The sequence below is a fragment of the Nicotiana tabacum genome, chromosome 21 (assembly GCF_000715075.1).
Source record: "Nicotiana tabacum cultivar K326 chromosome 21, ASM71507v2, whole genome shotgun sequence".
In the NCBI taxonomy this organism is placed as follows: Eukaryota; Viridiplantae; Streptophyta; class Magnoliopsida; order Solanales; family Solanaceae; genus Nicotiana; species Nicotiana tabacum.
Genome location: NC_134100.1, coordinates 27,308,170 through 27,320,546, shown reverse-complemented (window position 1 = coordinate 27,320,546; position 12,377 = coordinate 27,308,170). Strand labels below are relative to the sequence as shown.

Sequence of the window (12,377 nt, the reverse complement as noted above, 5' to 3'; positions counted from 1 at the left end):
ATCAACTTGCAGGGTGTTGAATAAGACATTGTGAGGATACGCTTGGATACTGTTGATTAGAGAAAACTTGGTGAGTAGAGATGTTGAGAATAAACAAAAATAGCGAAAATCAAAAAAATTAAATACTTACCACACTAATTATAGAAACAAATGACAACAATAGAGAGAAAATTAGGGTTTATACCGAGATTGGGGAAGAAGGAAGCGGTGTGGGTGACAGGTTTCTCTGGTTTTGGGCGAGTTTACAATGAATGGGAAAAAGAATAGAGTGTATCAAAATAAGAGAGAGAAAGAACGTGTATTGAGAAGTTTTAATGAAATACGGTAATTATGAGAGAGAAAAATCTTAAAAGGGAGAGAGAAAAACAAAAAAATAATGTGCTTAGTATTTAAATAGTATTTATTTAATATAAATAAGGTGTTAACCTTTGCTATATGAGGTAAAAATTCCTATGGTTTATAAATGGTAAAGAGCATTACACTCAGTTTAAATTGGTGGGAGTACAACACGAACCTTGTATGAATTACACCATTTAAAAAGATTTAAAAAGACCTGGCGTAAAAACACACGAGTTTGTCGTAGAGACCAATTTTGGATTTAGAGTTAGTGTGTTCAAAAATATTGCGATCTTATAATATTTTATTTATTTTTAAAAGTTTCTTACGCATACATATTCGTCCTAAATTCACCCTTTAAAGGCAACAACCAAAGGTAGCTAGGGAGCCAAAGCACTGACTTTTTATGTTAAATCTCGCTATTGAAGAGTGAGATTTGAGCTCCTGAATGTATCGAAGAAGAGAAGGTCGATCCTAGAAGGGAACTCTCAATTGTATTAAAAACTCTAATGAATCATTTACAAAGCCAAGCTATATATATATATATTACACGTTTTGGAAGCTAATTAACTTAATCTATTAGCTAGCTAACTAACATAATTAACTAGGCTAACATTACACAACTGTCATCCTATAGCATGCGCACCCACTAAGCCGTGAAATTCACAGCTGTCACCAGCTGTTATCTTCTTCATCTCAATACCCCCCCCCCCTCAAGCTAGGTGCTGTAAAAATATTCAAAACACCTTGCTTGGACAGTAAATGATAATGTTGCACATTGCCAAGTCCTTTGGTCAATATATCTGCCTCTTGTTCTTCTTTTGGAACATATACATGATGGATCGATCCTTCTTGTACCTTTTCCCTTATAAAATGACAGTCAATCTCTATATGCTTGGTGCGCCATGAAATACTGGATTGTTGGCTATTGGCATTGCTGGTTTGCTATCTGTGAAGAACTGAATAGAAGTAGCAACTGCAATTCCTAGCTCTTTGAACACTCCAAATAACCAGATCAATTCAGAAACTGTCATTGCCATGCTTCTATATTCTGATTCTGTTGAACTCCTTGCAATTATATTCTGTTTTTTTCATAATATCAATGAGTCACCAAACTTCACCAAATACCCTGTCACAGATTTTTTTTAAAATGGGCAACTAGCCCAGTCTACATCACTGTATGCTCTCAAGGTCATGTCACCTATTGCACTCATTAGAATGCCTAGACCTGGCTCACTTTTAATGTACCTTACCAAACTGTATGCTACTTCCAGATGAGATCTCTTAGGTGCTTGCATGAATTGGCTCAAGGCTGCACTGTATATGTAATATCAAGCCTTGTCAGTATTAAGTAAAGAAGCTTCTCTATGAGCCTTTGATACTCTTTCATATTTGTAAGTTGTGAATCATCATTTAGATCACAATGTGCATCATATTCCACAGTTGTTAGCTTTCTGTTATGCTCCATTGGTGTTACAGCTGGCTTTGAGCCTGTCAATCCCAACTCAGCTATGAGCTCAACTTCATACTTCCTCTGACACAACAATATGCCTTTCTGAGACCTACTTACTTATATTCCCAAGAAGTACTTTAATGACCCCAAGCCTTTAATCTTAAAGGCCTTGTGCAGTATAGTTTTGGCTTTTTGTATTAGAGTTTCATCACCTCCTGTGATCAGGAGATCATCAACAGAGACAAGAATGATAACAAGTCTGTTGTGCTTTCTTAGAATAAACAGAGAATGATCATGTTTGCTTTGGGAAAATCCTGCTTGTAAAAAGGCTTCTATAAGCTTCAAGTTCCATTGTCTTGATGCTTGTTTAAGCACATAAAGTGATTTGAGTAGCCTACAAGCCTTATTCCCCCCTTGACTACCAAAACCAGGTGGGAGCTGCATGTAAACTTCCTCTTCCAGGTCACCCTGAAGAAAGGCATTACAGACATCCATTTAGTAAAGGCTTCACTGATTAATAGCAGCCAAGGAAATGATTGCCCTTACTGTAACCATTTTCACCACTAGAGAGAAGGTCTCCTGATAATCTAGACCCTCCTGTTGGCTATAGTCCCTAGCAACCAGCCTAGCTTTGAACCTTTCAACCTCCCCATTTGATTTATATTTTATCTTGTACACCCATCTGCACCCAATAGGAACTTTCCTTTTAGGTATGTCAACTACCTCCCAGGTATTATTCAGAACAAGAGCATCAACCTCTGCCTTCATTGCCTCAACCCATCTAGGATCCTTCATAACCTCCACAAAAGATGTAGGTTCTTCCGCTGATACAACAGCTGAGAAGGACTTATACTCTTTTCAAACAGAGTTATAACTTAGGTAATTGAACAAAGGATACACACAATTTGAGTAAGAACTTCTTTTGCCTGGACAAACATCATCTTTCAGCCATGTTGGAGGTCAAGAATCTCTTGAAGATCTTCTGGGCTATAGTTCAGGTTCTGCAATGGACTGTTGGACTTTAGAGGCTTGATCAGCATCTGCTACTACCTCATTCTCATTAGTCTGTTCGACTTGTGGCATATGTTGATTCTCAAGTGATACTGCAGGCATGGTGGATGTACTTTGTATGTCAGTCACCTTCTCTGTATGTTGAGTTTCCACATGAGTAGGACTAGCTTGATGGACTGTCTGATCATCCTGCAATTCCAGAAACAAAGGAGTGTCTGTTGTTCTCTTCATAGATTGAAAAGGAAAGATGTCTTCACTAAAGGTCACATCTCTGTTCACAAAGAACTTCTTCCCCTTGGGAACATACAGCTTGTAACCCTTCTGTGATTCTGAGTATCCCATTTTAACTGCAGCTATTGCTCTTGGTGAAAACCTATCAACCTTCTCTGTGATTGTAGCATAACATAAACAACCCATGGTCCTTAGATGTAACAAACTTGGCTTGGCCTTATGAAAAACTTCATATGGAGACATGTCGCCTATAACTGAGGAGGGTACTCTGTTGATGAGGTAGACTGTTGTCAGTACACAATCTCCCCAGAAATACAATGGGATGTTTCCCTAAAACCTTAAGGATCTTGCAACTTCCAAAATGTGCCTGTGTCTCCTCTCCACCACTCTATTTTGTTGTGGAGTGTGTGGACAACTGCTCTGATGGATGACACCACAACCTGCTAAGAAATCTCTACACTCTGTGATAAAAAATTCTACATCATTATCAGTTCTCAGCATTTTAGCATCCTTTCCAAATTGCACATGCACTAATTTAAAAAAGGATCTCAACAAGACAAGGGTTTCACTTTTCAATTTCATCAGAAGTACCCAAATCTTCTTTGAGTGATCATCTACAAGTGTTAGAAAGTACCTATTTTTATTATATGTATGAACTTTATATGGTCCCCAAATGTCCACATGAACTAATTGAAAAATCTTTGTAGCTCTACTGTTATTAAGAGTAAATGGTTTACTTGTTTGTCTAGCCAATGGACATACAGTACATCTTTCAAAACTACAAATTGATATCTCCTTATTCTTCAAAAGATCCAGCTTCTTCATGACCACTACAGGTATGTGTCCAAGCTTTTTATTCTAGGTGAATATATCAGTCTTCATTTCTGCTGCAAGATAATTCCTAATTATTTGTGCTTCCTTATTCTTGTCAATCTTCCTTGGGATCAACAGATAAAGGCCACATCTCTCCTTACCAATGCCTTTCACCCTCCTTGTATACAGGTCCTGGAACACACAGAATGTTGGAAAAAAGTTCACTGAGCACTACAACTCCCTTGTTAACAAGGGAGTTGTAGTGCTCAGTGAACTTTTTTCCAACATTCTGTGTGTTCCAGGACCTGTGAGATTGTAACTTCCTTGATAGGTGACAGGGACAGACTTACCATTTGGAAGCTGCACATTACCTCGCTTATGTTCAAGTAAATTGACCACATTATTCAACAAATTATGATTTGAAGTCATATGATTAGTTGCTCCAGTATCTATAATCCAAGGATCTCTGAATTTCAAAAAATTATGAAGCATCATTACCTCCCATGTTAGCCATGTGATCCTCTGACTTCTCCTTGTTCAACAACCTCATTATCTGCCCATATTGCTCTTCAGTGAAGAAATTAGCCATTCCTTGATGTACTTCAGCCCTACCTTTGGACATGGCATTCTCTTGACCATGATTGTTGTCACTCACCACTGCATTTCCTCGTCTGTACAGTTAATTCCTCTTTCCTTTAAAGCCAGGTGGATATCCATGTAGCTTATAACAAGTTTCTTTGGTATTGTGATGACCTAAAAGGTCATCTCTTATTTTAGAAGTCAAATCTATGTTATGTGGCCTTAAAAACCTCATTTTGTCCCTCCTCAATTTGTGTGCAGAATCCGGGCGTATATCCGAAAAGCCTTAATGTGAAAATTTGAGAAAAAGGCTAAATTTTGCCTTTAAAATTTAATTAAGTTGACTTCGGACAACATTTTGGGTAAACGGACCCGTACCCATGATTTGACGGTCCTGGAGGGTCCGTAGAAAATATTGGACTTGGGCGTATGCCCGGATTTGAATTTCAAGGTTCCTATCCCGAGAAATGAATTTTTGAAGAAAATTGTTTAACTAGAAATATGATGGTTTTTAGAAATTTAACAATGCTTGATTTTGATAGTATCGGGCCCGTATTTTGGTTCCGGAGCCGGGTACAGGTTTGATACGATATGTAAGTTACATCTGTGATATTTGGTAAGAAAGGGAATTTATATGACGTGATTCGGACCCTCGGTTGTGGAAATAGAAACTTTAAGAGTTCTTGAAATTTTCATTGATTTTGATGCTAAATTCGTAGTTCTAGGTGTTATTTTGGCGATTTGATCGCGCGAGTAAGTCCGTATGATATTTTTAGACTTGTATGAATGTTTAGTTTGGAACCCCGAGAACTCAAGTGAGTTTTGGATAGACCACGGGGTGTTCTGGACTTAGAGATATCTGTTGTTTTGCTGTTGCAGGTGCACAAACGTATCCTTCTTCACGTTCGCGAAGGAACTCTCACGAACGCGAATAGTAAAATTGTTTGAGGGAAAATTCCTTCTACGCGAACGCGAGGCAGAAGTTTCAAACGCAGAGCGTTGGGGGCGTTACCCTTCGCGAACGCGACCTGGATATCGTGAATGCGAAGGCCATTTTGGCAGGGACCTGGGGGAGGGGATTGATACACTACGCGAACGCAGCCAGCGGCTCGCGAACGAGAAGGTTAGGGGGAAATACCTTCGCGAATGCGTAGTGTGTCTCGCAAATGTGAAGGTTGATAGGACTACTGTTCGCGAACGCGACAAGCTTCTCGCGAACGTGAAGAAGACCTGTCTAGTGATTTTAAAACAGAACCTAGGTCGGGATTAGACCAAAATTTCATATCTTTTTTCCATAGAATCCGACCTTGGGCGATTTTTGAAGTGGTTAAACTCATCTCTTTCATTTTCCATCAACACCCATTAGATTTTTAGGGCTAAATCTTGTTCTTTAAGAGTAGAAATTAGGGATTTTGGGAAATTGGGGATTTTGTAAATTTGCGAATTTAGACCTCGATTTGGGGTCGGATTCCGTAACTAATTACATATCCAGACTAGTGGGTAAATAGGCAATCGGGTTTTGGTCCAAACTTCGAGTTTTGACCAAGCGGGCCCAGGGTCGGGTTTTGACTTTTGGGGAAAAATGTTGGGAAATCTATAATTTTTCATTTGAATTGGTTTCTTTAGCTTCAATTAATATTAATAAGTAAATTATGAATAGATTCGGGCGGATTGGAAGTGAAAACTAAGGGGAAAGCAGTATTTGAGGCTTGATTTTGGCAATGGAATCGAGGTAAGTATTTGGTCTAACCTTAGCTTGAGGGAATAGGTGTTGTTGTCTTATTTTCTACGTGTTAGTGTTGAGTACGACGTATAAGTGTAGTGACGAGTATCTATATATTGGTGTCGAGCATGCAAGTGAGTCTTGTACTATGATTGTTGTGACTCTTATTATGTATTGTTCATGCTTAAATTGATGATTATCCATGTGGAACAAGACTTATGATTTTTTCTTGGTAGTTGACCATTGTTGAGTATTGACTCAAGTTGAGACTTATTTTGTAAAGTTAACTATTGAAACGAGATTGGTTATAGCTGATTCCCCTGCCGGGATGTTATTGTTTCTATTGTTGATTCCCTTGTCGTGATGTTATTGTTTCTACTGCTTGGGTGAAGAAAGAAGGATAAAGCACGAAGGGTGATACCATGCACATTCATACTTATGCATATGGCGAGGAAGAGTGATAAAGCACGAAGGGTGATGTGGTGTACATGTACATTTATATTGATGCATATGGTGAGGAAGAGAGATAAAGTACGAAGGGTGATGTCGTGCATATTTCTATTATTCATATGGTGAGGAAGAGTGATAAAGCACGAAGGGTGATGCCATGCACATTTTTATTATTGATTGCATGGTGAGGATTGATAGTAAAAGTACGAAGGGTGATCCGTGAATTTTCGATTTGATGTGATTAATTGATGTTATTGGTTCATGTGCTTTAATTGTTTCATTTCCGTTATTACTGTGATTTTCTTATTCTAGTACCCCCATAGCATGTTGCCCCTTCCCATTAATTGTGTTTAGCTTCTATTATTGTTATTCTGTTAGTATATTGTTTAACTGCATAGGTTTATGTTGGTTGTCGTGTCCCAGCCTCGTCACTACTTCGCCGAGGTTAGGCTCGATACTTACTAGTACATGGGGTCAGTTGTAGTGATACTGCACTCTGCACTTTCTGTGCAGATCTTAGTGTCGGACCTTGTGAGTAGAGATTGGGTAGCTGCCTTCAGTCCATTGGAGACCCAAGGTAGTTCTGCAGGCGTCCGCAAGCCCTGATGTCCCCTTCTATCCTATTTCTTTTCTGTTTATCTACTTTCAAAACATATGTACATTTCTTTGTTCAAACTATTGTTTGTAGTATTCGTAGACCGTTCGTGAGTTGTGACCCCAGTTCTGGGTGGAGTTTTATTGCGGTTTCGTTATTAGTATTAAGATAATCTGTTAAATTCTAATTGTTCCGCATTTATTCCGTTGATTTACTTTTGTTAACTTGTGAATTGTTAAAAGATAAAAGAAAAAGGTAAAATAATTTATAACGTTGGCTTGCCTTGCGAGTACAATGTTAGGCATCATCACGGTCCCGACGGTGAATAATTCAGGTCGTGACTAGTTGGTATCAGAGCTCTAGATTGCTTAGGTCTCACAATTCACGGAAAAGCTTAATAGAGTCTGAGGGATCAGTACAGAGACATCTGTGCTTATCCCTTAGGGGCTACAGAGTTAGGAACAGTTTCACATCTATTCATCTCTGTCGTGCGATTTGATTTCTCAATGCTAATGAATTTCTACTCTGTTCTTTCACAGATGGCGAGAATACGTACCGCTTCATCAGCTGATCAGCAGCCCGAGCCCCCAACGGCAACTCCTAAAAGGGGTAGAGGACGAGGATGAGGCTGTGCTAGAGGCTGAGGCAAGGGCAAAGCTCAGCCCAGAGTAGTAGCACCAGTGGCGGAGCCTCAGGTAGAGTTTGATGATGAGGTTCCGGCCCAGACCGTTCCAGCGGGGCCAGCTCAGGTTCCAAAGGGGTTCATCGCTACTCCGATACTCCAGGTTGCTCTAGTCCGTCTAGTGGGCCTTATGGAGAGTGTCACTCAGGCAGGCATACTTCCTCTAGCACCAGCTATCTCTCAGGCTGGGGGAGGAGCACAGACTTCCGCTACTCGCACTCCGGAGCAGATGGCTCCCCAGTTTCAGACTCCAGCAGCTCAGCCAGTTGGTTGTAGTTCCACCGGGTATTGTAGATCAGGCCGGTGATGGATCAGTTATGTCTTCTGATGCTTTGTGGAGATTAGACAGGTTCACCAAGCTTTTCACTACTACCTATGGTTGTACATCTTTAGAGGATCCCCAGGACTATTTGGACAGCTATCATGAGGTTCTACGGAACATGGGGATAGTGGAGATCAATGGGGTCGACTTTGCTACTTTCCGTATGTCAGGTTCCGCCAAGAAATGGTGGAGAGATTATTGTTTGGCCAAACCAGCTGGGTCACCAGCTCTCATTTGGGACCAGTTCTCGCAGCTATTTCTCGAGATGTTCTTTCCCGTCACTCAAAGAGAGGAGTACCACAGGCGAATCGAGCGTCTTCAGTAGGGTTCTATGACTGTCACCCAGTACGAGACGAGGTATATTGATTTGGCTCGTCATTCTCTTCTGATACTCCCCACCGAGAGAGAGAGGGTGGGGAGGTTTATTGAGGGATTCGCTCAGCCTACTAGATTGCAGATGGCTAAGGAGACAGGGAGCGAGATTTCTTTTCAGGATGTAGCCAATGTGGCCAGGCGGGTTGAGATGGTTCTAGCTCAGGGGAGCGGTCAGGGGTCTGACAAGAGGCCTCGTCATTCTGGCAGATTTAGTGGTGCCTCATCTGGAGGCAGGGATTCTTTTGGTAGGGGCCATCCTCCCATGCTATTTCATTCAGCACTTCAGGCTTCTCACAGTGCTCTAGGTGGTCGCGGTTCTCATATGCAGTATTCTGATCAGCTACCCTATAGTGCACCACCAGCTCCTACCAGTGCACCTCCGCTCCAGAGTTTTCAAGGTGGTTACTCAGGCCGTTAGGGTAAGTTTCAAGGTTAGCAGTCTTAGCAGCCGAAGTCTTGTTATACTTGTGGTGACCCGAGGCACAATGCTAGATTTTGCCATCAAGCCTCGAATAGTTCTTAGCATCAAGGTTATCCTGCCATAGTTCCGGTACCGGGTGTTCTACCGCCCGCTCAGCCAGCTAGAGGTAGGGTCGATGTGTTAGAGGTGGAGGTCAGGCCGTTAGAGGTAGAGGTCAGGCAGCTAGAGGTGGAGGCCAGCCAGCAGGAGGCCGTCCCAGGGATAGTTCAGAGTGGTGGGGCCCATCCCCGATGTTATGCTTTCCCAGCCATACCTGAGGCTGAGTCCTTCGATGCAGTTATCACAGGTACTATTCTGGTTTGTAGTAGAGATGCTTCAGTTCTGTTTGATCCGAGGTCTATATACTCCTATGTGTCTTCTTATTTTGCTTCATGTTTGGTTATGCCTCATGATTCTTTGAGTTCTCTCGTATATGTGTCCACGCTGGTGGGTGATTCTATTGTTGTAGATCGTGTCTACCATTTGTGTGTGGTTGTTATTAGGGGTTTTGAGACTAGTGTAGATCTTCTACTCCTCGATATGGTTGACTTCAATGTCATTTGGGGATGGATTGGTTGTCACATTATTATGCTATATTGGACTGTCATGCCAAGACCATGACCTTAGCATTGCCGAGGTTGCCTCGTTTGGAGTGGAGAGGGACTCCTGGTCATTCTACTGGTAGGGTTATTTCTTATATGAAGGCTCGGCATATGGTCGAGAAGGGTTGTTTGGCTTATTTGGCTTATGTTCGTGATTCCAGTGCTGAGGTTCCTTCTATGGATTCTGTGCTAGTTGTTCGGGAGTTTCCCGAGGTATTTCCTTCAGACCTACCGGGGATGCCACCCGACAAGGATATTGACTTTTGCATTGATTTGGCTCCGGGCACTCAGCCTATTTCTGTTCCACCATATCGTATGGCTCTGCCAGAGTTGAAAGAACTAAAAGAATAGTTGCAAGAACTGCTTGATAAGGTATTTATTAGACCTGGTGTCTCTCCTTGGGGTGCACCAGTGTTGTTTATTAAAAAGAAGGATGGATTGATGAGGATGTGCATAGATTATCGGCAGTTAAACAAAGTCACCATCAAGAACAAGTATTCATTGGTGCGGATTGATGATTTATTTGATCAGCTTCAGGGTGCCAGGGTGTTTTCGAAGATTGATTTGAGGTCTGGCTACCATCAGTTGAGGATTAGGGCATCTGATGTCCCTAAGACAGCTTTTCGTTCTCGGTACGGGCAGTATGTGTTTTTAGTGATGTCATTTGGGTTGACAAATGCCCCAGCAGCTTTTATGGATTTGATGAACCGGGTGTTCAAGACTTGTCTGGATTCTTTTGTGATTGTTTTCATTGATGATTTCTTGATCTACTCCCACAGTCGAGAGGAGCATGAACAACACCTTCGAGTCGTTCTTCAAACTCTGAGAGACAGCCAATTGTATGCTAAGTTTTCAAAATGTGAGTTTTGGTTGAGTTCAGTAGCATTGCTGGGTCACGTCGTATCAATAGAGGGTATTCAGGTGGGTCCTAAGAAGATTGGGGCAGTCAAGGACTGTCCTAGACCCACATCAGCTACAGAGATCCAGAGTTTCTTGGGTTTGGCGGGTTATTACTGTAAGTTTGTGGAGCGGTTTTCATCTATAACAGCCCTGATGACTAGGTTGACCTAGAAGGGTGCCTAGTTTAGGTGGTCGCACGAGTGTGAGGCGAGCTTTTAGAAGCTCAAGATAGCTTTGACTACGGCGCTAGTGTTGGTATTGCCCATATGTTCAGGGCCATATACAATATATTGTGATGCATCTCGTATTGGACTTGGTGCGGTCTTGATGCAGAATGGCAAGGTTATTGCATATGTTTCGCGACAGTTGAAGATCCACGAGAAGAATTATCAAGTTCATGATTTGGATCTAGCAGCCATTGTTCACGCGCTGAAGATTTGGAGGCACTATTTATATAGCGTGTCATGTGAGGTGTTCACGAATCACAAAAGTTTGCAATACTTGTTCAAGCAGAAGGAGCTAAATTTGAGGCATTGGAGGTGGTTGGAGCTATTGAATGACTATGACATCACCATCTTGTATCATCCTAGAAAGGCCAATGTGGTGGCCGATGCTTTGAGCAGTAAGTCAGCCAGTATGGGCAGCCTTGCGTATATTCCAGTCAGTGAGAGACTGCTTACTTTGGATGTTCAGGCTTTAGCCAATCAGTTCGTGAGGTTGGATGTTTCTGAGCCCAGCCGTGTTCTAGCTTGCACCGTCGCTCGTTCTTCATTATTTGAGCGTATTAGAGATCGACAGTATGATGATCCTTATATGCTTGTCCTTAGAGACACAGTGCGACACGGACGTGCCAAGCAGGTTACAGTTGGAGATGATGAAGTTTTGAGGATGCAGGGTCGAGTTTGTGTGCCTAATGTGGATGGACTTTGTGAGTTGATTCTAGAGGAGGCCCATAGTTCCTGGTATTCTATTCATCTGGGCGCCGCTAAGATGTATCAGGACTTGCGGCAGCATTATTCACGGATGAGGATGAAGAAGGATATTGTTGCATATGTAGATCGGTGTTTGAATTGTCAGCAGGTAAAGTTCGAGAATCAGAGACCTAGTGGTTTGCTTTAGAAGATTGAGATTCCTGAGTGGAAGTGGGAGCGTATCACTATGGACTTCGTTGTTGGACTCCCATAGACTTAGACGAAGTTCAATACAGCGTGGGTTATTGTGGATAGGCTGACTAAGTCGGCACATTTCATTCCTGTGGCAGTTTCCTATTGTTCTGAGATGTTGGCAGAGATTTTTATCCATGAGATCGTTCGTCTTCATGGAGTGCCCGTGTCTATCATTTCTGATCGAGGTACACAGTTTACCTTGCATTTTTGGAGGGCAGTGCAGTGTGAGTTGGGTACGTGGGTCGAGTTGAGCACAATATTTCATCCTCTGACGGACGGACAGTCCGAGCGTACTATTCAGATTTTGGAGGATATGCTTCGAGCATGTGTTATTGACTTTGGAGGTTCTTGGGATCAGTTCCTGCCGTTAGCAGAGTTTGCCTACAACAACAATTATCAGTCGAGCATCCAGATGGCTCCCTATGAGGCATTATATGGTAGGCGGTGTCGGTCGCTAGTTGGGTGGTTTGATTCGGGAGAGGCTCGATTGTTGGGTACAGATTTAGTTCACAATGCCTTGGAAAAGGCTTCGTACAACTCAGTCCAGGCAGAAGAGTTATGCCGACCGTAAGGTTTGTGATGTGGCATTCATGGTCGGATAATGAGTGTTGCTTTGGGTGTCGCCCATGAAGGGCGTGATGAGATTTGGGAAGAAGGCAAAGCTAAGCCCTAGGTTCAT

General features: G+C 42.1%; 1 protein-coding gene across 1 annotated transcript; it reads right to left on the bottom strand.

The window, feature by feature from the left end:
* Window positions 1-2,296: 2,296 nt before the first annotated feature.
* Window positions 2,297-3,217, bottom strand: LOC142175173 (putative mitochondrial protein AtMg00820). Its single transcript, XM_075241752.1, has 2 exons — window positions 2,914-3,217; window positions 2,297-2,643 (listed from the first exon to the last, which is right to left on the bottom strand). Exons 1-2 carry the CDS (start codon window positions 3,215-3,217, stop codon window positions 2,297-2,299), a joined length of 651 nt encoding a protein of 216 aa, XP_075097853.1.
* Window positions 3,218-12,377: the final 9,160 nt, after the last annotated feature.

Excerpts from the sequence above, each read along its gene's own strand:
- LOC142175173 (XM_075241752.1), bottom strand. The coding sequence starts at position 3,217 with ATGGGTTGTTTATGTTATGCTACAATCACAGAGAAGGTTGATAGGTTT. Across the intron at positions 2,644-2,913 it reads GAAGGTGACTGACATACAAA|AGTATAAGTCCTTCTCAGCT; the intron begins GTACATCCACCA and ends CTGTTTGAAAAG.